At 39.1% G+C, this 25,574-nt stretch overlaps 3 protein-coding genes and 1 non-coding gene across 5 annotated transcripts; 1 reads left to right on the plus strand and 3 right to left on the minus strand.

Annotated features, from left to right (window-relative positions):
* Positions 1-473: 473 nt before the first annotated feature.
* On the minus strand, positions 474-2,369 carry LOC141910790 (ragulator complex protein LAMTOR4-like). 2 transcript variants are annotated; one of them, XM_074801593.1, is made up of 4 exons: positions 2,245-2,369; positions 1,997-2,091; positions 1,638-1,752; positions 474-1,280 (listed from the first exon to the last, which is right to left on the minus strand). In XM_074801593.1, the coding sequence occupies exons 2-4, from the start codon at positions 2,078-2,080 to the stop codon at positions 1,183-1,185; spliced, it is 297 nt and encodes a 98-aa protein (XP_074657694.1). In that variant the 5' UTR covers positions 2,081-2,091; positions 2,245-2,369; the 3' UTR covers positions 474-1,182. The 2 variants fall into 2 exon arrangements, with proteins under 2 accessions (XP_074657694.1, XP_074657695.1); XM_074801594.1 differs by having other exon boundaries at positions 1,997-2,158.
* LOC141910789 (autophagy-related protein 16-1-like) lies at positions 2,362-13,644 on the plus strand. Its single transcript, XM_074801592.1, has 15 exons — positions 2,362-2,471; positions 3,986-4,100; positions 4,688-4,858; positions 5,559-5,649; positions 6,022-6,182; positions 6,603-6,671; positions 6,782-6,845; positions 7,146-7,251; positions 7,685-7,755; positions 8,006-8,077; positions 8,153-8,273; positions 8,873-9,049; positions 9,504-9,604; positions 10,436-10,566; positions 11,148-13,644. Exons 2-15 carry the CDS (start codon positions 3,994-3,996, stop codon positions 11,239-11,241), a joined length of 1,536 nt encoding a protein of 511 aa, XP_074657693.1. The 5' UTR covers positions 2,362-2,471; positions 3,986-3,993; the 3' UTR covers positions 11,242-13,644.
* Positions 13,645-15,205: 1,561 nt separating this feature from the next.
* On the minus strand, positions 15,206-23,297 carry LOC141910553 (CUB and sushi domain-containing protein 3-like). The gene is made up of 10 exons (XM_074801246.1): positions 23,201-23,297; positions 21,884-21,907; positions 21,654-21,782; positions 20,201-20,530; positions 19,732-19,920; positions 18,718-18,927; positions 17,925-18,113; positions 17,235-17,451; positions 16,048-16,058; positions 15,206-15,426 (listed from the first exon to the last, which is right to left on the minus strand). The coding sequence occupies exons 1-10, from the start codon at positions 23,295-23,297 to the stop codon at positions 15,206-15,208; spliced, it is 1,617 nt and encodes a 538-aa protein (XP_074657347.1).
* Positions 19,381-19,497, minus strand: Trnal-caa (transfer RNA leucine (anticodon CAA)). The gene is made up of 2 exons: positions 19,460-19,497; positions 19,381-19,426 (listed from the first exon to the last, which is right to left on the minus strand). It is a non-coding gene; the product is annotated as a tRNA-Leu (tRNA).
* Positions 23,298-25,574: the final 2,277 nt, after the last annotated feature.

Genomic DNA, 25,574 nt, shown 5'->3' on the forward strand with positions numbered 1-25,574 from the left:
ATCTGAACCGTTCAGTGCTGCCCCTATGAATAACGATAGCGGAACTTCTGTGAACTAAAATAGTGCGCAGCATTTACTCTAGTAATATATATTTCCTTATTACGTACGATACGGACCAATGTGGCGCCTAATTCTAATAAACTATGATACTAAGAATCCTAATCCTGATACTAAATTTTATATAATATTACTTTCCATATTGTTAGGTAACTTTATTCTATTTTTCTAGCAAAATCCTCACTGGCTCATCAATACATTAGAGTAGATTATTCATTTCTGATTGAATGATCATTCATCCAAAACATTGCTCATAGAATCATGAATTGGAAGAATGGTGAAAAGGTATCATTGTTTGAAGGGGTGTATTATCCAGGCAGCCGGTTGATAAGAGCATTAGACTAATGAAACCACCATATATCTGTACGTGCACTACAAATCAATAGTCAATTTACTCGATAATAATCATAAATCATTTTATTTTACGTAATAAAGGGTTATAGAATAATTTCAAGATAAGTATTTCTTTACAAGTAGAATTAATTTCATACATTCATCCAATACATATTCATAATAATAATAATAATCTTCTGTGAAAAGCTTCCACATGTTATTTGCATGTACATCACATGACTAGAGTCATTTTTATAAGCATTTGAATTTTGCGATCGATTTCCCGGACGACCTATGAGTAGTCCACACTGCGGTGTAGACACACTGCAAGTCAGAGGCTGATTCAATTCATTTTCAATTGAATTAACCCGCTAGGCTTGTTTTAGACCCAGGGTTCAACTTTAAATGAATTGAGTTGACCCCTGTGATAAGAGTTTACATCAGTTTTTATGATTGGCCGCAGAAATGTGAAAGATGTTACTGAGGGGTATACCATTGATTAGTCATCCATTTGGATTCTTTCATTATTCAATAGTGTCCCTCGAAAAACTCCTTTATCTTATTATCGATAACAGAGGTGTCAGCAGCCCTGCAGATCCGTCAACTACTAACACGCCACCATCTTGGAAATCAAATGCTCTAGTTGATCGCAGAAATCAGAGTTTCTTTAGTTGATCACAAAAATCAGATGCTCGTCAAAACGCTGTTAGATATCATCCATGCCGATGATCACTCGCGCGATAACACAATGAAAAGTACCGCGTAGGAATGTCTGGTTGCGAAATATTGAATTCATGCGCTGATTGGTTCGGTTGGTATATATTTACGTTTACAGATGCATACTTTGCCGGCGACTGCTGTTATTACGTACATGAAGTCTTCATAAATCACTGAAATGTATAAACGAAATCGCTCTAATTCTTCTGAATTTACATGAGAATCCATCCCATCATTCATGCCCCTGACAAATCTTTTCAAAGTCATTGCACTTAAAAGTCATCTCTATTTTGATTGCCAATTTGCACGGGTAATTAGATTTACTAAGTCATTTGGATAAGTCGTTGACATATAATGGTGGTCCTAACTACGAGGACATAAGAGACATAAGTGTCTTGTTTGAAGCGAGGTGATAATTCGAGTTAAGACTTCAATTTCAACTATTCTAAGATTAGATTGAAGGCTTCAGTGACAAACACTTCAATTCAGAGTCATGTTGAAGAAATATATATATATCTCTGAATACTGACCCGATAATGATTTAAATGTATTTCTCTTGTCGGGCATCTGAATTTTACCAGCCTTTTGAATCAGACTCAGGAATATGTCGGCTTTAGCTTCATCATTTTCCAGTTCCCCGCCGGACTGAAATTGTATTAAGGAAAGATATTGTAATTGTCAGTCATAAGAGAAACATTTACAGCCAAAGTAAATGAACATTTTATTAAAAAAAAGTAACTAAAACGTTAATGTAAAATCTAATGCATTTTCTTTGACAAAAATAAGTGGAACTTGCTGGGAGGTGTGATCCCAATGCAGGCACCCCCAAACGCACGGGACAGGGGTATGGCTTGGACTTACAATAGCCTATTGCCATTAAAAAACTCACACTAAGAACAGCTCCATCTTCATTCAGAACCAAATAACCAAGAGCATCGGGTATCTTGTCGATTCCTTGAGCCACGGACGACATCTCAGACTCAACTGCCAAAATAAAATTTGATTTTCCTTTCTTTTATAGCTATTTAGTTGATTTCGATTACAAAACGCCCTAAAATTTACGATTTAAAGATTGATTCATACTTCATACAGAACAGTAACTTTCGGCAACTTAGGCCGGCTTTAAAGAGAACTCACTTCACGCGGATATCAGAGAGTACTTGGAGATGCTGTCAATCTATAATTCGGCTACAACTTATCATTGAATTGATTTCAATCGTTTCTTTCGATACTCAGCAATAGCATCAAAATGGCGACCGATGATTTCAGAGATTTATCGTCGGATTGGAGAAATAAACTGCTGAAAAGCGTCCAACAACGAAACAAAAAAGAGACGCATTCGTTCTCGGCGATCATCAACACCCGTACGTGTTTATATATAAATGACTCGTGTTGATACGAGACCTGATTGAGGAATAAAACGCCTTCGAATCGAGTAACAACATATCTGTCAAAACTAGGCAATTCCAATAATAGTCTGTTCGTTTTCCGCTTGACGTAAAATTCAATTGCTACAATAAAATAATGCGGGCCATATTTGGATTTAGATCCATGTAAAGTGTGTGGAATCAAGATTTGTTGACAAAACCACTGAATTACTGGTTTACGGAGATAAACAGTATCGATAGGAGGAGACTTAGTAGTTGGAAAGTGACCTTTCCTCGAAATTTGAAATATTCTCCTTGAAAACTGCTTATATCCAGGAATGACTGGTCTGTAGGGATCCTGTTAAAACTCCTGATATTGAGGAATGACTGATCTGTAGGGACCCTGTTAAAACTCCTTATATCCAGGAATGACTGGTCTGAAGGGATCCTGTTAAAACTCCTTATATCCAGGAATGACTGGTCTGTAGGGACCCTGTTAAAACTCCTTACATCCAGGAATGACTGATCTGTAGGGATCCTGTTAAAACTCCTTATATCCAGGAATGACTGGTCTGAAGGGATCCTGTTAAAACTCCTTATATCCAGGAATAACTGGTCTGTAGGGACCCTGTTAAAACTCTTTATATCCAGGAATGACTGATCTGTAGGAATCCTGTTAAAACTCCTTATATCCAGGAATGACTGATCTGTAGGGACCCTGTTAAAACTCCTTATATCCAGGAATGACTGGTCTGTAGGGATCCCATTAAAACCCCTGATATTGAGGAATGACTGATCTGTAGGGACGCTGTTAAAACTGCTTATATCCAGGAATGACTGATCTGTAGGGACCCTGTTAAAACTGCTTATATCCAGGAATGACTGATCTGTAGGGACCCTGTTAAAACTCCTTTACCCAGGAGTGACTGATCTGTAGGGATCCTGTTAAAACTTCTTATATCCAGGAATGACTGATCTGTAGAGACCCTTATAAAACTCCTTTACCCAGGAGTGACTGATCTGTAGGGATCCTGTTAAAACTCCTTATATCCAGGAATGACTGGTCTGAAGGGATCCTGTTAAAACTCCTTATATCCAGGAATGACTGGTCTGTAGGGACCCTGTTAAAACTCTTTATATCCAGGAATGACTGATCTGTAGGAATCCTGTTAAAACTCCTTATATCCAGGAATGACTGATCTGTAGGGACCCTGTTAAAACTCCTTATATCCAGGAATGACTGGTCTGTAGGGATCCCATTAAAACCCCTGATATTGAGGAATGACTGATCTGTAGGGACGCTGTTAAAACTGCTTATATCCAGGAATGACTGATCTGTAGGGACCCTGTTAAAACTCCTCATATCCAGCAATGACTGATCTGTAGGGATCTCGTTAAAACTCCTGATATTGAGGAATGACTGATCTGTAGGGACTGTGGAGGGGCGCTCATTATTAGAATATATTCAAAACTGAATTTAATACGATCAGCTTTCTTTTATTTTTCTCCAGACAACAAGATGTTTGAAAGCGTCGAATCGCTGAAATCAAAAAGCATCCAGCTCAGTCTCGAAGCTGAAAAATTCAAACACGAAAACTTAGAATTACAGCTGAAATTAGAAGCAGGGTATGTAAGAAAAAAACCACTATACGCGTTTTACTTAGCCTATAGAAGATTTTGACGTTTCAACTGAAATTATGGAATGAGCCATTTTCAAAACATTTTAACCCTATAGTGCTGGAGATAATTTGAAAATTTTGAAAAATTCCGCCCTAGTGTGTTGAATAACGGGATTACCACTAAAGTGCGTCTACACAGCAGCGCGGTGTATCGTTAGTAACTAATACTTCACTATGTTTGACAGGTGCTGCCATCTTTCAATAGAGATAAAAACTAATTACATCAATACACCGCACTGCGGTGTACTAGCAAAATCCATCACCGATTCATACACCGCACTGCGGTGTAGGCGCACTGAAAGGGTTAAGTCAAAACTTCAGAATCTTCTATCAGGTGATAGGCCTAATACTTCGAATGAGGCTTTCATTTTCTCCAATCGAATGAGACTTAATTAAAATTCTAAATACGAGGAATTCTGAGAAAAAATTGAGCCTGTCGATGAAAATAGGTCTTTCTAACCTTCTGACTCCCTATAGATATTTTCTATTTACACTGAGATATCGACTTCAATGTAAGAAATGATTTATTTTCAGGGGTGGAGGTAAGGGCGGCGTGCAACTGCAAGGGTTGGAACAAAAACTGTACAAACTACAAGAAGAACTCACCGAACTTCATCGGAAAAAAGGTGAAAATTCACAACAGATTATTGATCTGAATAACGCGTTGCAAGAGAAAGAAAAGCAGCTACAAGCTACAGAATCTAGGTAGGTGTAAAGAGATTCAGCTATCTAGGTAGGGCCATACCGGGGACGGGGTTTTATCAGTTGAGAGGACTCGCAAAATGAATGAGATTAAATCAGAAGACAGTATTGCAAATACTTGATACTTTTTAGCAGGAAAAGTGCTAGGACCAGTTGCTCTGAAGTAAGTTGCAGGGATGAAAATCTTCCGACCATAGACGGATCTCCGACCTTTTCTAACATTTTCTTTATTCCTGAGAACAGTGTAAATCACCTCAATTGCTTCAATCACCTAAATCGTGGGCGTCACATCGGAGCTCTCCGTAGTTAGGAGTGCTCCTTAAGACGGTTTTCGGTAGTTGTTAGCACAACTGTGGAGTCGGAGAAACCTATATGGCGTCTCATTCAAAAAGCGGCTCTTAATTCAGGCCCAAACTATTAACATTTTGACCAAAAGGAAGTAAGTTTTTTGGCTAAAAGTTACTGATTTTTGTTCCCCAAAAAAATTCTTTTTTTTTGAAAATATTTTCCAACTTTTTCAATATGGGCCATTTTCATCCCTGAAGTTAAAGTTAACCAGTGGAAATAGTAAGAATTGAAAATGCATTGTTATCATGGCATCTGATTGTTAACTTTAAGCAAAGTTTGAGCAAGTCTGATTCCTGACTTTTCTCCCTATAATTGCGCAATTTTAGTTTATTTTGCCTTTATTATTCTATTCCAGGTTATCTGACGCTGAAAGTCACAATCAAGCCCTTCGAGGGGCTATAAACAATCTGGAACAGTCAATATTAGATTTACAAGATTCGAATCAGGTAACAATACGATGAACGCGTCTTTTAAAAATGATAACTATAATTGTCATTTACACATTGCAAGAATCCTATTCAATACACTTCAAATGCGTTCATTCTTGATATAAGCCTTATCATAAAACTTGGAAATGTAACACCTGAGCTCATGGTTTATAGCATTCCTTTAAGGTCCTTTAACTGATACTAAGCACCTCATCTATAAGCCAGGAGCCCATTTGCTCCTGGGTAAAGAGAGACAAGAGGATAAGTGCCTGTACAGGATTCGAACCGACTGACCTTGCATTCCATGGTCGTAGCGCTCTAACCATTCACGCACTTGCATTATGTTTATATACCGATGTACATTGTTAAAACTCGTTTACGCTAAACTAGATCTTGAAAGATGAACAGCAAGCGCTGCAGTTGGCATTCAGCGCGCTTGAAGAGAAATATCGCCGAGTACAAAACGAGAACGCCGAACTCGTAATGCGGTGGATGGATCAGAAAGCGAAGGACGCCGATAAACTGAACGAAGAGAACGAACGCACAGTTCGGTAAGAACCAATAACTCACTATTTAAAGGTCAACGTCGAGAATGGACATTGAAATTTGGTTTGGTAGTCAATCATTGCATAAACTATAGCAGCGGCTATAAACATGAGCAGGAATTTTGATATGGATTACTGCCCACTTCACTCCACGCAGTTCCCAAAAATGGTGCCCTGTGTGTTTTATTGCCAGGTTGCATGGTGTTTCAGTGTTGTAATTTCTCTTCAATTCTAGCAATAGATTTCTCTTGAGTTCAATATGAAGTAGTTCCCGGTTGAGATTGTCATTACCAATTAATGCTACAAACTGAGTCAGGCTTTAAAATTGCCAAGTTCCGTCCCATTTTCACTGAATCAACGTGTTGCTTTTCGTGAAACATCGTTCTTTTCGTCTAATTTGTTTTTCTCTGCTTCCTTTCTGAACAGTAAACGACAAGATCAACTGAAGAAAGAATTGGCAGACGCCGCTAAAGAACCTGTTCATATAAATGAAGGGTAAGTCTGATGATTGTATTTAGAATCCAGGCTAGTGGTCAAACCCCTCAGTAACCCCTCACATTCTGCAAAAGTGTGGTATGAGAATACATGTGATTGTCATATTTCAGGAGACTTGATTTTAATTTTCCTATTCCGTGTGTGACTATACCAGCGCGTGCAATACATAAAATTGTAAGTACATTTCGATCACTCAACTAGCAGCTGGTTGCATGAGAGTTCCACCAAAATATGTTTGAAAATTCAGACGGTCGTTAGGTGTGCTTAAAAAATCTCGGATTTTGAAGTAACAATTTCCATATTTAGATAATTCTAGTTGAAATAAACATATTGCAGATGTATACAATTGTAGTACTATGTACAAGTTTCCCGGGAGAAAGGCCGACTTGTCGCGTGGATGCATTTGTTCTTTACGAACGATCCCCTAAGGTGTCTCTTTAAACTGATGTGTTAACTTTGAATAATATTTTCCAGGATGCTCATGACGGTGAGATTAACGACATTCGATGGACCCCCTCCGGTCGGTATTTTGCCACTGGTGGCGCTGATCGCAAACTGAAACTTTGGGAAGTCAACAGCGGTAAATATCTGTTGCATATGAGGAAAATGAAAATCACAGTAACCGAGCCCTTGTTGGAAGATTTCCAACCTATGTTGTTGGAGAATATTTGATAATTTTGAAGTGCAGAGTATCACGAATGTCCCAGTTATATTTGCCTCTACTCAGCAGTGCAGCGATAGATGTACTGCTATATTGTGTCTACCTCATGGTGCGGTGTATAACTGATGTACTGCTTTAGGTCTACCCCATGGTGCGGCGTTTAAACATACTGCCATATTGCGTCTATCTGATCTGATTCTTAACTCAGTGAAATATTTATCTACGGCCCTGCTGACGCTAATGTTAGGCCAAGTGCACTACTGTGCTTTAGATTTTGTGCAAACGATCATATTCAATAGCCAGTATGTAAGGGGTATAGGGCTCTAGTAGGGAATTTGCTTTGTCTTTTCAGGTAAAATCAGCTCGAAAGGAATTCTAAGTGGTAGTAATGCGGCTGTGATGTGTTTGGAATTTGATCCTGATGTATGTACGCCAGTTAAATGTCATTCAGTTAAATTATTCGGCGATATTAATGCAGGCATCAATCGACAGCCTTGATCACTCCTCTTCACACATTCACCATTGTAGTGCAAAATCATGACAGTCTTTTTCAAAATGTGCAGATGTCAAATATTCGGTGTTTGTAGTTCATTTATTAATTGATTTTCGAGCAAAAATCTCGCACAGTGTGAAGCCTTGTGTAGTGTACGAATATTCAAACAATCTGTTTCAGGAAAATCTAGTATTAGGCGCTTCCAACGACTTCGCTAGTCGAGTTTGGACGATATCAGATCAGAGATTACGGGTGAATATATCGATATCGTTGGTTTGAATGTTCGATTGACTGTTTGATACTGATGGCATTCGTTTTGTTTTTCAGCACACTCTTACCGGTCACAGCGGTAAAGTGTTAGCAGCGAGGTTCCTCGACTGCGCGACTAAAGTTGTCTCAGGTAGTCACGATCGAACGTTGAAAATATGGGATTTACACAGTAGGGCATGTAAGTAACCAATCTAACAACTTGAAGACCAGTCCAGGCTTATTTTGGTTCTATAGCTAATTTAACAACTTGAAGACCAGTCTAAGCTTATTTTGGTTCTATAACCAATCTAACAACTTGAAGACCAGTCCAGGCTTATTTTGGTTCTATAGCTAATTTAACAACTTGAAGACCAGTCTAAGCTTATTTTGGTTCTATAACCAATCTAACAACTTGAAGACCAGTCCAGGCTTATTTTGGTTCGATAGCTAATTTAACAACTTGAAGACCAGTCTAAGCTTATTTTGGTTCTATAACCAATCTAACAACTTAAAGACCAGTCTAAGCTTATTTTGGTTCTATAGCTAATGTAAGAACTTTAAGACCAGTGTAAGCTCATTTTAGCTCTATAGCCTAACTTTTATAGAACCAAAATGGGTTTAATCTGGTCATTGGGTTCTAACATCAATTTAACGATCGAAGACCAGTCTAAACTGATTTTGATTTTATACCCAAACTTAAGACCTTTATTATGGTAAAGAACCACATTTTGACTGTGGGATCGGGACTGTGCAACTTGGCTTACTAATTGACAGACGTTTCAATTTATTTTTTGTCAGGCACTAAAACGATATTCGCCGGCTCGAGTTGCAATGATTTAGTGACGGCCGACGGAGGAACGACGATTATCAGCGGACATTTCGATAAACGTATTCGATTCTGGGATACACGATCAGAACACAGCACGAATGAAATATCTCTTCAAGGACGTGTGACATCTTTGGATCTGTCTCCAGGTAGGTGTAGAATGTTTAAATCGGATTAGTGTTTATTCTCTAATCTAGAATCGCTCCCTCGGCCTTAGCCTCAAATACCTCCTTTGCCAGGCCCTCATCCTGGAACAGCCTCTCAACCTGCAGCGTGGAACCGTCTCATTAGCCTGTAACAGCCCCTCAGTCTTGGTGGTTCTCAGCTTAAAGCTACTGATTTCAATAGATTTCTTAGAATATTTAGACCATAGATATACCACCGATGTGAGACTTCCAAGACAATTTTCTGAAAATTTTCTTTTTGGATAGATATCATTTGAAAAATAGAATAGAAACCTATTATTTACAGCTCCCAACCTGTGAGGGGCATTTCGAATAGCACCGATCAGACTAAAGTATGGATTAAGCAGCTGTATACCGCCCGGGTAAATATGTGATGAAGCCACATTCGCTAATCAATATATCATTGAATTAATCGTAGATAAGCAGTATTTATTGAGTTGTTCTCGCGATGAGACGATCAAATTGATCGATTTACGCATGAATCAAACATCGGGAACGTTGTCGGCTGACGGATTTCACGTAAGTTACATTTTCATTCAGTCTTCGTTTTAATTTTAATTTGTTTGTTTATTTCGTACCGAAGAGTACAACGCTCATTGAGCTGGAAAAACACGATATATACAACAACATGTACAGTATGAGAGACATTAGAAAAGTAATATTATTCATATAGTAATACCAGTATGTGATCTATTTAAGACATAATATACTTAACATGTGCAAAAATAATCTAAAAAGGTAGATACTTCACTATTAGTAAAATTGGTAATCGGGTAGTTCAGAAGTTCTATCATAGTTGTTGATGTATGGACTAGATCAGTATCGTTGTATGGTTGAAAGATTATAGGGACTTTGCTTTTTAAATCATATTTGTCAAAAGTATTTGTATTTAGAAATGTTAGCAGGTATTTATTGCATATGTTGTTCCATTTGGTGATTGCGTTATTCTCGAAATTTGATAATGAAAATTTTCCGATGGTGTTTAGTCAATCCTGATTTCACGGGTTTGAATCCTTGCCTCTCTTTACTTGAACCATTCGGTGCATTTACACCGCAGTGCGTTAACTGTAACAAAAATCTGCAGAATGTCAGGCAAAATGATACGCAATAATCTTCGCTAGCCACCCAGCCAATCGCCTTTTGGATTATCGGTCGCTCAAGAGAAAGCGTTTATTTCAAACTCGAATTCTTACGATGATGAGGCATCCTCGCTCCAATTGGAGGCCCGGAATTTGTTTCTTGCCTCAGAGAAAATTTATCGGTCTCACAAGATCTGAGCCAAATGGACTCTACTGTAGCAAAAACTGAAATTGAAATAACGTAATAACGATGGTTGTGTTTATTCGACAGGTTGGCTGTGATTGGACTCGCGCCGCGTTCAGTCCGGACGGTGAATACGTCGTATGTGGTTCCAGCGACGGTTCGGTTTTCATCTGGAACGCGCGCTCGGGAAAAATCGAAAAAGTCCTCAAAGAACATAGGTGAGTTTGTTTCAGGAGCGACTTCGAAGTCAAAAGATTTCATGGTGTATAAATCCGGGACTAGCTTCATAGTCGAGACTTCAAACTCAATGAATACGTTAAGCCGCTGTCAGCGGCTCGCCGGTATTTACCGTTGCATATGCAAAGCCGCTGAGAGCGGCTTTTATGACGCCACAGATGTAAACACTGCCTACGTTTGAACTACACGTGATTTTAACCAATCAAAATACAAGTAAACAATATTATCATAAATTATGTTAGGGAATTCATGGAATCCCGTACGCAACGCGTCATAGACACTATTGATCATGGGTAGTACCAGAGGGGGAATCCCTCATTAACCAAAATGGCGGAAATTCTGTATGCTGCGCGAGATTTTTAATTTGGGTATTCCGGTGTGAATGACTTAACCCATTAGCACTTGGGAATTTCAATAATTTCAATCTATTACTCCTCAGAAAATTGATTTATCACGATACAGAATCGGCTCATTTGCAGTTAATTTTCAACTTTGATATTCAAGCAAAATTTGGTTACGTCACAACCCGTAAGTCTATACATTGTTTCGTCTCTCATTTCAGTCACTCAGTAATGTCGGTGAACTGGCATCCGGCAGGTAGTATGATACTCAGTTGTGATAAACAAAAGAAAGTCGTGCTGTGGTCGGACTTCTGACAACCGGCCGCTGCATAGTTAATTTAAATGTTACGTGTTTCGATAAAATGAACATCACGTGGACTTATTATCATCGAAAGCCACGGTCCGCACCACCGCCGAGAGTGAGGAGAGGAGGATATCGCTCGCGTCAAATCACTCGCGAAAATAGATGAAATTGATAATCGCCACCGAGTACCGGTATACGTCGTCGGTTGTGGTTTATTTAAAAATGATACGATCATTCGCAAACTTCTTGTCGGGGGATTGTATGTAATGCAGTCAAAGTCTGTTTTAAAGTCAATGCAGATCTTAAGGAGTATGCCGACGATGTATTGGTTTTGTTTCTGATTTCACTATTTAGTGAGCGCTGGCATTAAGAAGGACGACTGCATTGTAACGGATTTTGACTGTACGGCCTGCTGTTCTACCAGTTAGTGCTGTAATTGACCCACTCTGCATCTACGCCACAATGCGGTGTACAAATTGGTGATGAACTTTGCTAGTACACCGCAGTGCGGCATAGACGCTCCTTAATACAACGCACTGGGGTGGAATTATTCAATATTTTCAAATTATTTCCAGCACTAGAGAGTAACGATTACTGAGCACTGAAAAGGTAAAAGTGACAGTAGCATTTTATGGAAATGTGTTAATTTTTGATAAACTTTTCGACTGAGATTTTAGCAACCAGGCTAAAATCGTGGACTACGTAATCTTAACAGTGACTGGTTTTACTGTGGAATTCACTACAACGAATTCAAAGGGCCAGTTGTTGCACAGTCAAAGCTTATGAAGGTGGGTACAGGGGGTGTGCACCCCCTCCCCCTGAAAATTTCCCTGAAATTTCACATAAAATTTAAAATATTGAATTGAGTCCTAAAAAAGTTTAAATTCATAAGCTCGTTCTCTGTATATCCAAAATGACTTAATGTTTTCTGACAAGCTTTCTTTGGGGAGTCCTTTTAATTATACGATACGCCCTACTTTGGGGGTGCACCCCTCCCTGAATCAGACCCTAGATCCGCCCCTGTTCCATTTATAACTTAATTTGTGACTGCAACTTAGGCCAGTAGACCGCTAGTAAATCATAGTTCATTAATCTCGGATGAAACCTCTTATTTTGGGAAAAGATATTCGGTTAGTTGTAATATGTGAGATCGTCTTAACGAGAGGGTTGTGACGTAACCAAATTTTGCTTACGGACCCGGTTTGGACCCGGTACCGCCGTTAGGACTTAAGAACCGAACTGATTCTGAAATTGATATTTTCATCGTTAAGTGCACGAGAAATTTCCTCATCCTCATAAACTGTGATGCATTCCTTCTTAATTGCTTCAGTGGAACCTCGTTTCACTGAACTTCAGGGCACTGAAAAATCTGTTCGTTATAAACCGTTTGTTGTATCTAGTAGGAAGTTATTGAAATTATCCTGTTCGTGACAAAATTCTAGGTTTGTTATAACCAATAAATCGTTCACATCCTAATGAGGTTCCGCTGTGCTAGGAAAAATAGCTGTCTGCTACGAACTGTTATGAATAATTAAAGTGTTTGTTAGATATTTATTCGATATTTATTTACGAATCATCATTTAAATGCTATGTATTTAGTTATTCCTAATGAAATACGCTTACGCTTTAGGAAAATCTACGTATATTTGTAAAAAGTGACCGGCAACTTCAGTTCCAAGTGTAAATTAATGTTTTAATTTTCATTATGAGATTACTGATGAATATTCATGATGACGTGTTGTGAATGATTCGCATATTAATTAACTGCCTGTAGAAGTACTTAACGAAAGCTATTAGCATAATTATAATTGATTTAATTATTAATCAATTTACAGCCTGGTAACATTGATTCAGATATTTACCTATTTTGGGTGTGATGTCTTTAAGTGACGATCAGGTTTTGAAAATGTGCTCCGATGGAATGTCTGATATCCGGTGTTTTTCGTTCATTTTCAACTCGAAATATCGCAGGTGAATTTCTGAACACAATCGACGAACAGTTTTTGAATGAGCGCTGATATTATGTCTAATGTCCGGTGTTTGTAGTTCATTTTCAATTAAAAATGAACTCTAAACTGGCATTGACATATGGGTAGCAGATTTATATCATTTGCTTTACGGTTTGAAATTCCTTATGTTTGGACTGGTTGTCATTTAAAGGTGACCAGTCCAAGTGCTGGGAGTGTAGTCAGTGTCTCAGAACATCCCATCAACTGGTAACTATTACGGCAGTATAAATGTATGATTTGTCCGAACTTTGTTTCGGTAAATTAATGATATGTATTTCATACTTACGTGCTCTGACATTGTGATTGAAATATAACGGATTATAATCCGTGGCTTACATACATTTAAATAATGATATTGTAAAATTATGTTTTATAAAACGATAAAAAGCAGCAGCAGTGTTTGAATATCAATCGTTTGTTCTAGTTATCAGAGTTTCCGTATCTTGGAATAGTCATAGTCGAGACTACTAAATGGCCCGAATCAGGACCCAGTTCCGCAGTTGTGAGTTAGAGTTAACTCTGAGTTAAAATTAGTTCATTTTGAATGAGTTAACTCTGAGTTAAATCTTAACTCAGAACTGTGGTACTGGACCGCTATTGGTAAACCCCAGTCTAGATTGTCAATACAAAACGGCGGCTTTTTGAATCGTAGTTACCGTATCTAGAGATGCCAGGCCCAGTATATATTTTAAAATCCTGCCTACGACCCCTGTGTACACTGTCCACGGAAGAATGATAAAATAAGAGACTTTATTTGAGTTTCAACGTGATACGACAACAGCAACATCATTACAGACAATTCATAATCACCAGAACATCGTGTGGTGAAAAAATCAAGAAACGAAATTCTTAATATGGACGTTCCTAGGTAAAGCTAGGAGTAACAAGGCATGAAGTTATAGCTAGGACTAATTTTTAACGTTTAAACATTGTTTACAGCTGTTTGAACTTCTTTAATTGTAATGGGTAAATCCATATCACGAGATGGCTGTCGTGAGACTGGTGGCCGCCGCAACCTGTCCGTCCAAATAATGTAATAGACCGATGAAGGGTTTGTGTTGGCGTGAGCTTCAGCGGGAGGCAATCAAACCCTCTCGAATCAAGGATAGCCCTCTAACTACACTACTGTGGATTTGGATTTTGCAGTAATGTTAATAGATTAGTGCATTTAAACCCGTACAATATCTCAGACGAGCCCTGATTGATTAAATACATATAATATTGACTTAAGATGATATAAGAAGTATAAAAGAACTCGGTAGTAATAACGGTTATATATGATTGTTAACGGACAATTTTAAGCAGATTGTAGCCACGTACATATACAGACATCGTGCAGCCTTGCGGTTGTTTCCACGTCCGATGACGATGATGAATTCCGATGACGTATTGGCGGTCAATACAATGAAAGAACCTCGGAATTTTGTAATCTGACCATACTCGTTTGGCAAATCACCATCGATAACGCTAGAGACGTTCCAACGTCACTGTCTTGTGCGCGATTGTTTAAAGGAAATGTAGTTGAATGGCGGTTCAGTGCCGCCGCAAACAATGGTTTATAGGTTAAGCTTTCTGGTCACTAGACCATGGAAAAACGGATCCCTTTTTCCGATATGAAAGTAGTGACGTTTTCAATATCTATAACATCACAAGTAAGCGATCCCTGATACATGCTCATTCCGAGCCGGGAAAGAGTCCTTCACTGTCCCGGTTCCACACAATCCAGACTTATATTCTGAGACCCATCTTCTTAAGTTCAACCATAGAATCAACGTTGAACCGGGTGAAATCTCGCGGAACTGGCCGTAGATCACAAGATTGATGCTTGGATGCGGTGACGGACGTTTGTGGTGGGGACGGAATTAAATGTGTTCTGAATCAATTCGAATTCACAATAACCTTTAATTCATGAGAGTTTATAAAATGGACCGGATATCAACAAATACGTCTTCACAATTTGGCATCGCTATTTACTACTGCCGGAAAATCGTTTTTTCATATGTTTAAGGTTCGATTTGAGTAATTTGAAATCTCGAGCAATCGTCGCCAGATCGAGCAGAATTATCAAACACACCATTATCACGATCAAAGTGATGGCGACTGTACCGATCGTTTCGCCGCTTGGAGCTTCAGTTTTCGGCGGGTCGTATTTCTGACCGGGGTTTTTCGCAAGCGGCTTTTCCTTTTCTGAAAGCAAAAACAAATTTACATTCAAAATTTCATAAGTTATCCTTTACTATAGAAGTTATCTAAAAAAACATTTTTAAATGTAATATCCAAGTTAGAAATGGAAATGCAAGATCTCTTATTTTTGTAGGTATTGATAATTCAATTCTGTTGTGTCTCAATGTTTTTGTTTTGCTTAGTTTAAGATGAATTCTTAATGAAATGATATAGATTTCTTTATAGAAAAATCAAGTCTTCGACATATTCTAATTTTACTTACTTGAAAGATACTGACTTACGTGTAAAATGTATATAATATTTGTTAGTATGTATTGCGTTCCCGTCGACAAACAGAAATTCAGGTTTAATGTTTCAGGTCGGGTTTGTATTTTCACGAAATCAACCCAAAAAGATTTATCAAATATTGCTGGAGAGCATACAGTAGACTCTGCTCACCCTGGGCCCAGGGCCCAGTTTCACAAAAAGGATTAAGGCCTAAATCGATTTAAGAGTTAAACTTTTTTTGTGAAACTGGGCCCTGCTGGAGTTGATTGCCTCGGATACGCGCCCGCAGAGAATGTATTGGTGCCACGGAATCCGACGCAAGCGTTCTCATACGAGACCAACTATATTGGAATTAACCTCTGTTGTTTCTGTGTGTCGACAAAAAACGTGTTTAATCACAGAAAAAACCGTCTAATGTTGTTAGTAAACATATTGTTGTTTACGGATAAGCTATGGGAATATACCATTAGTGCTCGTGTCTCTAAAAACCCTTACCCCACAAGGTTAAGCGGATTAAGAGGTTTCTTCCCTCGTTAGTTGTTAGTGAAAGAGAAGCAGCTTTTTGTTACGGGAGTAACATTGAAGGCCACCGCACACGACGCTTGGGAAATCAAAGATGTTCGATCACCGAATCAAAGATGTTCAATCTCGGAAAGATCGTTTTCCGAAACCCTGCTTATCGTTTCTTGCACAAGACAGGGAAACACGAGGAAACGTAATTCTGTCTCCTGTTTCCTTGTTTTCCGGCGTCGTGTGCGTCGGGCTTTAGAGTCTTCAATGTACAAAAATAGGACAATTTGTTAAACACACTGGAGATCTAAAAAAATGTTCGTCAAGTCAACCACTTTTCGAGATTTATAGAATTATTGTTTTTGAAATGATATTATTTTGGTGTCATAGTCCTGAATCTGGAAAACCAGAGTTAACCAGTTTAATACTCACCATATACAAGATTTAAAAGATTAAAAGCGAATTTCATTAATCACAAATTGAAATCACAAAAGACCCGACATGAATTTAGAATCTTTAACATCTTGTATATAGTGGGTTTTAAACTGATTATCTAATCTCCACGTCAGAATGTACGCGGGCTATTCTACCAGAATTAGTTATTTTCATAACAAAATGCATGAACGTAAGTTAATGGTTAATTTTGTTCTGTTTCTACATGTAGGAGTTTTCAGCTGTGTGCGGCCGCAAAGCGAACGAATAGAGGGGGAAGGGGACAACCATCACCGAAAACTAAAGGTCACCTCCACCTAATGAAAGTAACTATAAAGAAAATCTAAGGGCCGAGATATTTCAACATCACAAATCGATCGTGTCGAGAGAAATATGTTGTAGCCATCTGTGTTTGAAGCCAAGGCGGGTGTGATATGCGGGGAGGGGAGGTAGCTGGCCGAATGAATTCAAATTCAAAAGTTACCATTTCACCGAAGATATAATCATGAACAGAGATGCGTTTGAATTTGAATTCGTTCAGCCGACACATTTAAGAGAGCGCACAGTCATGACGTCATTGAACTCACGGCCAATCGGCTTACTGGGCGCGTTTCTGCGCGAGGCGTTTTATGTATCGAAGGTTATGGCGCAGGCGGCGGATATCTTTAGCAATTGTGGGCAGATCGAGTAGAATTATTACTAGCAAAAGCAGTAAACACAAAGCGAAAGACACAACGCCGATGTATTGGGCGTTGTCGGCTTCGCGTTCGGGCGGTTTGTATTTTTGGCCGTCGCGTTCCACCAAACTGGGCTTAATCTCTGAAACGGAATTCTTTAGAAAGTTAGACACTTTGTTCACAAATCTATTCTTCTCCACAGGGTTGGATCCAGAAGCCAGTTTTGAAAAACTTGTTACAGCCCAAAAGGGCACTTTGATGTCCAAAAAGGCAATATTAGGTTTAGTCCCGCACTGGAATGCAAAAATCATCTTTGAAAATGGAAACGAGCAGCCAAAATATTTGATGAACATGTCCATGTCTCACAGGTTCCTCTGGATCTACCTCTGCTCCCTATCATCAACGATTCATCAATATTTAATACAGTAATCATAATTTCATCTCGCTGTCACGTAGAAGTAAATTTTCTCCGAGGCTATACGCGGAAAAAATGCTATATATTTATAAGTATTTGATGCGAATTGATCAAATGATAACGATTTATATGGTTCCATGGTAAACCGTTACAAGTAAAGAGTTTACAAAACGATAAGGAATTGTAAAACGAAAACGTACTAGAACAAACTGGTAATTTCGAGCTCCAGTGCGCCTCGAGTGTACAGCGTATCTTTATCGAAGTTGAACTGTCTGGAAACTCGTAATTTTCGATGCAGGTGTACTCGATTTCGGTTTGGTAAACGGTGCTGTTAACATTGTCGGTCCATGTCATCAATTCCGGTAGTTCGCGTTTAGGGCAATGAAGAGCTGGAAAATGTAAAGAAGAAAAAAATCTTCATACAAACGCTTAGAACATGTTTAAAGGACGATCTTTGTCTTGATGTTTAAAGGATGATCTTTGTCTTGATGTTTAATGGATGATCTCTGTCTTGATGTTTAAAGGATGATCTGTGTCTCGATGTTTAGAAGACGATCTTTGTCTTGATGTTTAAAGGATGATCTCTGTGTTGATGTTTAAAGGATGATCTCTGTGTTGATGTTTAAAGGATGATCTCTGTTTTGATGTTTAAAGGATGATCTGTGTCTTGATGTTTAGAGGACGATCTTTGTCTTGATGTTTAAAGGATGATCTCTGTCTTGATGTTTAAAGGATGATCTCTGTCTTGATGTTTAAAGGATGATCTCTGTCTTGATGTTTAGAGGATGATCTTTGTCTCGATGTTTAGAAGACGATCTTTGGCTTGATATTTTAAGGATGACCTCTGTCTTGATGTTTAGAAGACGATCTTTGTCTTGATATTCAAAAGATAATCTCTGTACTGCTTTGATGTTTGCCTAAATGGAAAGGCAGCCAGGAGTCCGAAAATACCACCAGATCCACCCCTGGTTTAAGACTACCATACATACTTACGTTCACAGGATTTCAGATTGTATAACGACTCGTTCCAACGTCCGATGAAACGGTTCAATTGGTCGTCGATGCAGCCGATCCACTTACGTATATTTCCGTCCGGGAACATGTAACCCTCGATACACTGCGCCACTATAGAACCGCGATACGTCGTGCTATTAGCACTCAGCGTCGCGTTTTCGATCGGCGGGAAATTCGGACACGGTACGGCTACAAAATCAAAGCAAATAGATGTGCGAACAAATTATTGAAAATAAAAAAGATCTCTCTAAAGGGCGTTTTCTTTCACTGATAACGGATAACGGATTTGATGGACTTGAAATAATTTGGGAGGGGAAGAAATTATAAGGTTATTTTTTTCTTAAAAAATTGAATTCATATTAATTAGTGATCGGGGTTGGGGAATTTGGAAAAAAGTTAAAAAATTAAATCCCTTTGAAGGTGGTTTTTGATAATGATACCCGTATATTGTCTATTTATTGCCTACACACATGAATGACGCCGTTAAGTCCTGATATTTACCGGTACTAAACGAACCCAACAAATGTATAGTTGTACATTTGTTTGATGTAAAAAGATGACGTGGCAGTGGAAAAATGATAGATGTTTACATTTACTCCCATATCTATGTTTAAAAAATGTGGGCGCGCCGGGAAAAAGAAATGTCAGAAGTGGGATTCGAACCCACGCCCACATTCGTGGACCAGAATACTCTAGCCTGTATGTCAGGCAAGGCTTGAACCTTGAGTCTGGCGCCTTAGACCGCTCGGCCATTCTGACTAATTGTTTAAAGTGAAATGTATATCTGATATCGATAGATACCAAACATTCATTAAGACCATATGAATTTTGATAATAAATATTCATTATACACGCTGATGGCCAGTTTTACTTACTGGCATTGTATTAAGTGAATCGAGTTAACCCCGGGTTAAAGTTAATACCAGTTATAAACCGAGCCCTAGCTGAAAGTTCGTTGTAACGAGGTTTCACTGTACAGTTTTGGATACTTACGGTCGCATTGTCTGAGTTTCGGCGCCCAATAGCCGTCATCTCCACACGTAAGAATCTGTACAGTCTCGTTATCCCCGCTCAGATGGTAGCCCGGATTTATACACGTGTATTCGATGGATGTTGGCCATTCCGTATTGGTGTCGTTCACGGTAGCATTGCCTAATATCACTACAGGCGGACAGTGAAGAGCTGCGAAAAAAAGAAACGACCAATAGACACTGGCACAGGGAAACACAGACAAACATGTTTGATTTCGGAAACATTGTTCTCGACACGATGTTTGTCGTTTCTCGTAAATGCACATGAGCCAGTGAAACGCTCCGAAACATGTTTGCTGTTTCCGTGTTTCCCTGCTACGCGTGCGTGCACGGTATTACATAAATCGCAGTGTTATTGTAGGCCGTAGTAGCAAGAAATGATTTTCCGAAATAGAAATTTAACATTCGTGACTTCAATCTAAACGACTTACGTTTGCAATCGCCTAATTCCGACTTGTTCGACCAAACGCCTTCTCTACCGATGAGATCGCAGGTCAGATTGAATCTTTCGCCGATATTCTCCTGGGGCTCTCTAGGGGGCGTGGTTGGTGGTTGTGTGGCGTTCACGGCCGTGGTCGTCGACGGAGCTAGTGTTGTCGTGGTGGTCGTGGTCGTAGTAGTCGGTTCCAGCCTCAACGCGGTGTAGTTGATGGGCTCGTAACCGGGTTTACATTTATACGGTGTCGTCAGGTAAGTGTAATGTTTCGGCGTAGCCGGCTCGATTCGCCGAAAGTTGTCCGGAGCTAGAGGACATTGAATCGCTGAAAAAATAAAGCAGTGCGTTCGCTGTTAGAATTTATCGCGCCCATGCTCGAAGCTGCGTCAACGGAGACAATTTGGCCCGGATCAGACCCGAAATTTGGACCATACACCGCAAACCACTCACCATACTAAAACAATGCTGTGACACAGTGATTCACTTCCGGGGCCAGTTTCAATTCACACGCAACGATTATACCCATACTAGAATTTGGCTCGGGCCTGGTCCGACGTTTTTGGCTGGGCCAAGCAGGCACGGGCTCATTTGGCCCCAGTAACAACAGTCGGCCCGGACCAGAAACGTTCGTTTATGTCAAATAGTTTATCAATAAGGTGGATGATGATTCAAATGGATGCTTGAGATCCTTGTTCTAAACGGACTCGTAAAGAATACTGTCTCAGGCTATTATTAGTATCACATATTACCAACCTCGGTGCTCGCAGAGCGGGGTTTTTTTCAGAGCGCAGTCGTCCATTTTCCATTGGTTTTCTGAGAGGTATCTTTGATTGAAATTCAGAATATTTTTGGTCATAGATAAGCACTGATGTGTCGGGGAGTTACCGGTGATGGTGCCACGAGTCGCGTCCTCGTACCAAACCGTATACGACAACGACTTATTATTCAGCCAAACAATATCCCCCTCTACAAAAAACAAATGTATTGTATATTACGTTCAAGATGTGGCCGGCTTTATCGATTTAATCAACAAATTTGCAATAGTTTATACATTTGAGTGTTACAAACTTTTGAAACTGATATCTAAACTCTTCTAATGAATATTCATGTCGCCCCCATTGAATTAAGAACGCCTGTACCAGTTATTTTCACTAAGTATACAGTTCGAGCTGTATGATGCTCTTAGTGTATCGTTCATGACAATATCATTATGACATGCATCAGATATCATCGTTCAACCTGGATTCATTCTTTCAATCAGCTCCGTGTTTTTTTCGAAAGATCGTAACACGTGGTGTACTAACCGTTTAGTGTGTCGGTGGCGCCTATCCAAAAACTGTTCATATTCGACCATAAATAGTAGTTCAAAAAGAACGACTTCTCCCAATTATCGACAATGGCTAATTGAAATGGTTGATGTTTCGCATCGCCGTTGTCCAAAGCTTTACAAGCCGCCTCAGCACCTTCCCAGATAGCCTGCGGTTTCAAAGTTTTGTAGCACATGCCAGTTTGGTTGCTGTAACTCCACGTTGAGTCGACGCAAGGCGTCTCGTTTTGGCCGTACACACGAATATTACCTGAAATGGTTGAGAAGAATTCGGAATGAGTTTTTGCGAATCTAAAGTGATGAAAATGCCGATCAAATTCAATAAAGTCATATTCAATGTGACATGCTTACTCGACGGATCCCTTTGAACGGCGGCTAAAAAAAGAAAGAAAGTAAAAAACACTTTAGTATCGTTTCTCCTCTTTGCATCAACTTTTCTGCACGAGTATTCCCAGGACCCGACGCGTGGTCACCTTACCACGGCTTTCACGAAATCCGAGTCCTGTGTTAATTTAAAATTGTCTGTTGGTTATATTTTTTTCAAATTCATACCACACCAACGTATACGATGATAGATAAATGCTGGGACTGAGTAGAGTAAAAAGGCCTTGTAGTAAACTGTGTGGAAGATGAACTGCATTTCATCCTAATGTGCAGTAAATTCAGAAATCTTAGAACGAAGTTTAATTTGGCAAATATTGGTGCAATTGATATCGATATAATCTTGATATAGGTAGTAAATGGAAATTGATAAACATGGAGAAATATGTCAAATCGGGGTTTGAATATTATATATAATTTGATGTTTGAAATTGTATTTGTATAGTACAGCACTTGTTTCCTGCGCATTTTCCTGTAAATGTTTGTGTAACTTTGGTATATAATGTGTAGATGTATGATATTGTTTTTCTGATGATTCTTCGTTCATTAGCGATCATGTCATTTGATTATGATAACTAATAATACAATAATGGCTGACGTAATCATGTGACAGTTTTGCATATGTTGACTGTTTCGTTCGCCTGAGTCAATCAATTATTTATCTTTGGAAATTTCACTGCTGCTCTAGAGGAGAGATGAAACAGGCAGCGGATAGCGAGGTATAGCTTCGTTGCTAATTGCACGTTTATTATCGATCAGGAGTAAAACGGCGATATCACGTGCAAAATACCGTTAAAACATCACATTTCACGTATAACCGTATAGCTAGAAAGTATATACGCAACGGCCTTGACAAAATAAATCTCGCTACAAAAAAACCTCAAATAGTTGAACAACCCGATAATAAAAGCCTCTTCAATGGCGTCGTTAATATTCACTTAGTATTTCATAGTCTCGTAGTATTTCATAGCTGTTTGTGGAAAATGGGTCCAGAACGTACGGCATGATGGTTATGCATTCTTCCAGAGGACGACAACTGTGTTTATTTATCCTTGCCCTGATTTTGACATTTTTCTATCAACAGTAAACCTCACCTAACCCGTACGAACTTAAGCAGGTCCAAGTCCGAGTTAAGGATAGGACAATACGTTAGGAAATCAGAATAATGATTAAGTTTTAGTCAAATGTTTGAGTTGGCCATATCCGAATATGGCGAGGTTTAACTGTAGCGAGACTCGTCCTGTTCGCTACAGGTTCAGTAAAAGTAATATCACGTTTAAAGCTTACCTCTAGTTTGAATGAGCATCATCATCACAGTGTAAACGGCCAGTAACAATCTAAGCAATAGAAGCCCGTATTTCTTCACTTGTTCGAGAAGCTCCATATTTTCAATTTTTCGCGTCGTGTTTTACACAGGCTCTTAGTGATTTCTATACCTTTGATATACGCATTTACATCTCATGTAGGCCTATATACTGTTCTTTGTAAGCAGTTCAAATCAAAAAGATCGTCGTAATACGTCAGATCGAATCTACACGTAGTTTTCTAATGATATTTGTACAAAATGCACTAATTGCCGGATTCCTGTTACGCTACGATATATCTTCCTTATTACATTTTTACGTGTATTCCTTCATTCTATAAGTAAAAACGACAAATTCGCCTTCAAATTTTAAACGCTTTGTTTGTAAACGGTGTGCGTTCTCTGGCAACCTGTCCGCTACAAACCGATCATTTGCGCGCGATGGCGTTACCGGTAGCAGCAGGCAGCCGGGTCGAGTAGAGACGTTACGTTGCCAACGACGGGACAGCTACATACGTACGTTACGCGTTACACGTTTTATGACTTCATTTTCATCAATTTATTATTGATAGGATTTTGTTCAAACAATAACCGTTTATAGCGAAATAACTTATCGATAATTTGCTCGAGAAATTACGATACAGGTGTGGACACAGGGGAAGTGAGACTCGCACACACGTCCATCATCAATGATTCAATTGAATAAATCAATCAATCAGTTTGATATCAACAGATATCGGGTCCCAGTCGAGGTGTCCCAGAAAATGTGCCAACTTTTCTTCATTTTTTTAAAATTGCTGATTAATTCTTCGATATATCTTAATTAATCTTTTCAATCGAATCATTTAACATAGGATGTTAACTTCATGTGTATATATTTTGGTTACCCCCTATCGCCACGGACGAGTGAAGAGAAATAAGTTGTGAGATCTGCCAAAATCTTTATTTGACCGACTTGTATATAGAGGTCCTGCCACAAACCATGGAAGTTTGTAAATCCCGGTTCCACAGTGTTGTGAGTACGAGTCGATTCTGTAGTCTGATTAGAACTACGGAACTGGATGTTGATGTTTATTTTTTGGTATTATGTATCATGTCTCCAGTACTGGTTGGCCAAAAAGCTATGACATTTAGTACAGTCCCTATAGTAAACCTGTTTATCGTGAACGGCGCGGACTGTATCGGACTTTTTTTCGTCGCCCGCACCAAAGTATCGGGCGATTAGCTCACACGCGCGTAGCCTAGCAACTGGATCACATAAATTCATCAACAACATATATCGCGTTCGTTTATATTCATAACGCAAAGGTCGTATACACAATACGGATAATACGACGATTAGAATGCGAAGTCGATGCGTCGGTGAAAGTCACGCAGAGTCGTTGAGCGTTTTCGATCGAATCGCGGCACCGTGACTAGAAATACGGTTTTGGAATCTTTTAAAATCCGAACGTCTCTTTCGTAGTTATTAGTTATCATTTCATTTATTTGTCAATGTTTAACGAAGTAAAAACCCACACAATATCAATGAACATAACTAAATTAGAATTTAACGTTTCGGCCCATTTTCAAAAACGGATTTATTATTGCAGTTATAACAATACAACGAGGCTCTCAAATGCCTACGCCATTCTCGTCTGAACATTGGTAGAAAGTCGTTGTCTTCAAAAGCAAGTAACCACAGCAAGAAAAGGTTTCTTATGATACATAATAGCTAATTCAAGGATGCGGCGTTTATATATCATAGGGGGCTTTAAATTTGTGATGCGATGTTTCTACGAACACGATTCAAAGAGTTTACGAAGTGGTCGGCTACGATATAGATTGCCAATTTCAAAGTCAAATTTGCAGACAAGTTCACGCGCTCACCCATTTTAATAACTACTTTCACACGCGCCAGCACATTTATTATCTTAATTCTAATCACCATGGGAACTGCATCCCGGTCGATGAATACACCAGTGAAATGTCCTCCTTCATCGACTTACAGCGCCATTATTTGATACCATATGTCGCTATGGTTACATGCGGGATGATGTTGATGGGACGATCAACGGGACAGCTCCGATCAACAGTTTACAGGATGTGACTAACGACTGGTTGCCGGTCTCTCAGGTGGTGCAGGATTCGACAGGCAACCAGTCCAAGGATGTGACGTGACCAAAATGTAGAGTTTGCCGATGCGACGGGACGAATATAATGCCTTATAGAGATTCTATAATTGATAAAGATTGCATCGTTCAAATCAATATCAACTTACCCGACGATGATCTCTAGGGAATTCGAAACGGATTCTATTTGGAAAATGAAGGAAAATTTGGAAAATGACATATTTTATGGATAGTTGAAAATCATTTG

This window comes from Tubulanus polymorphus, chromosome 9, assembly GCF_964204645.1.
Source record: "Tubulanus polymorphus chromosome 9, tnTubPoly1.2, whole genome shotgun sequence".
In the NCBI taxonomy this organism is placed as follows: domain Eukaryota; kingdom Metazoa; phylum Nemertea; class Palaeonemertea; order Tubulaniformes; family Tubulanidae; genus Tubulanus; species Tubulanus polymorphus.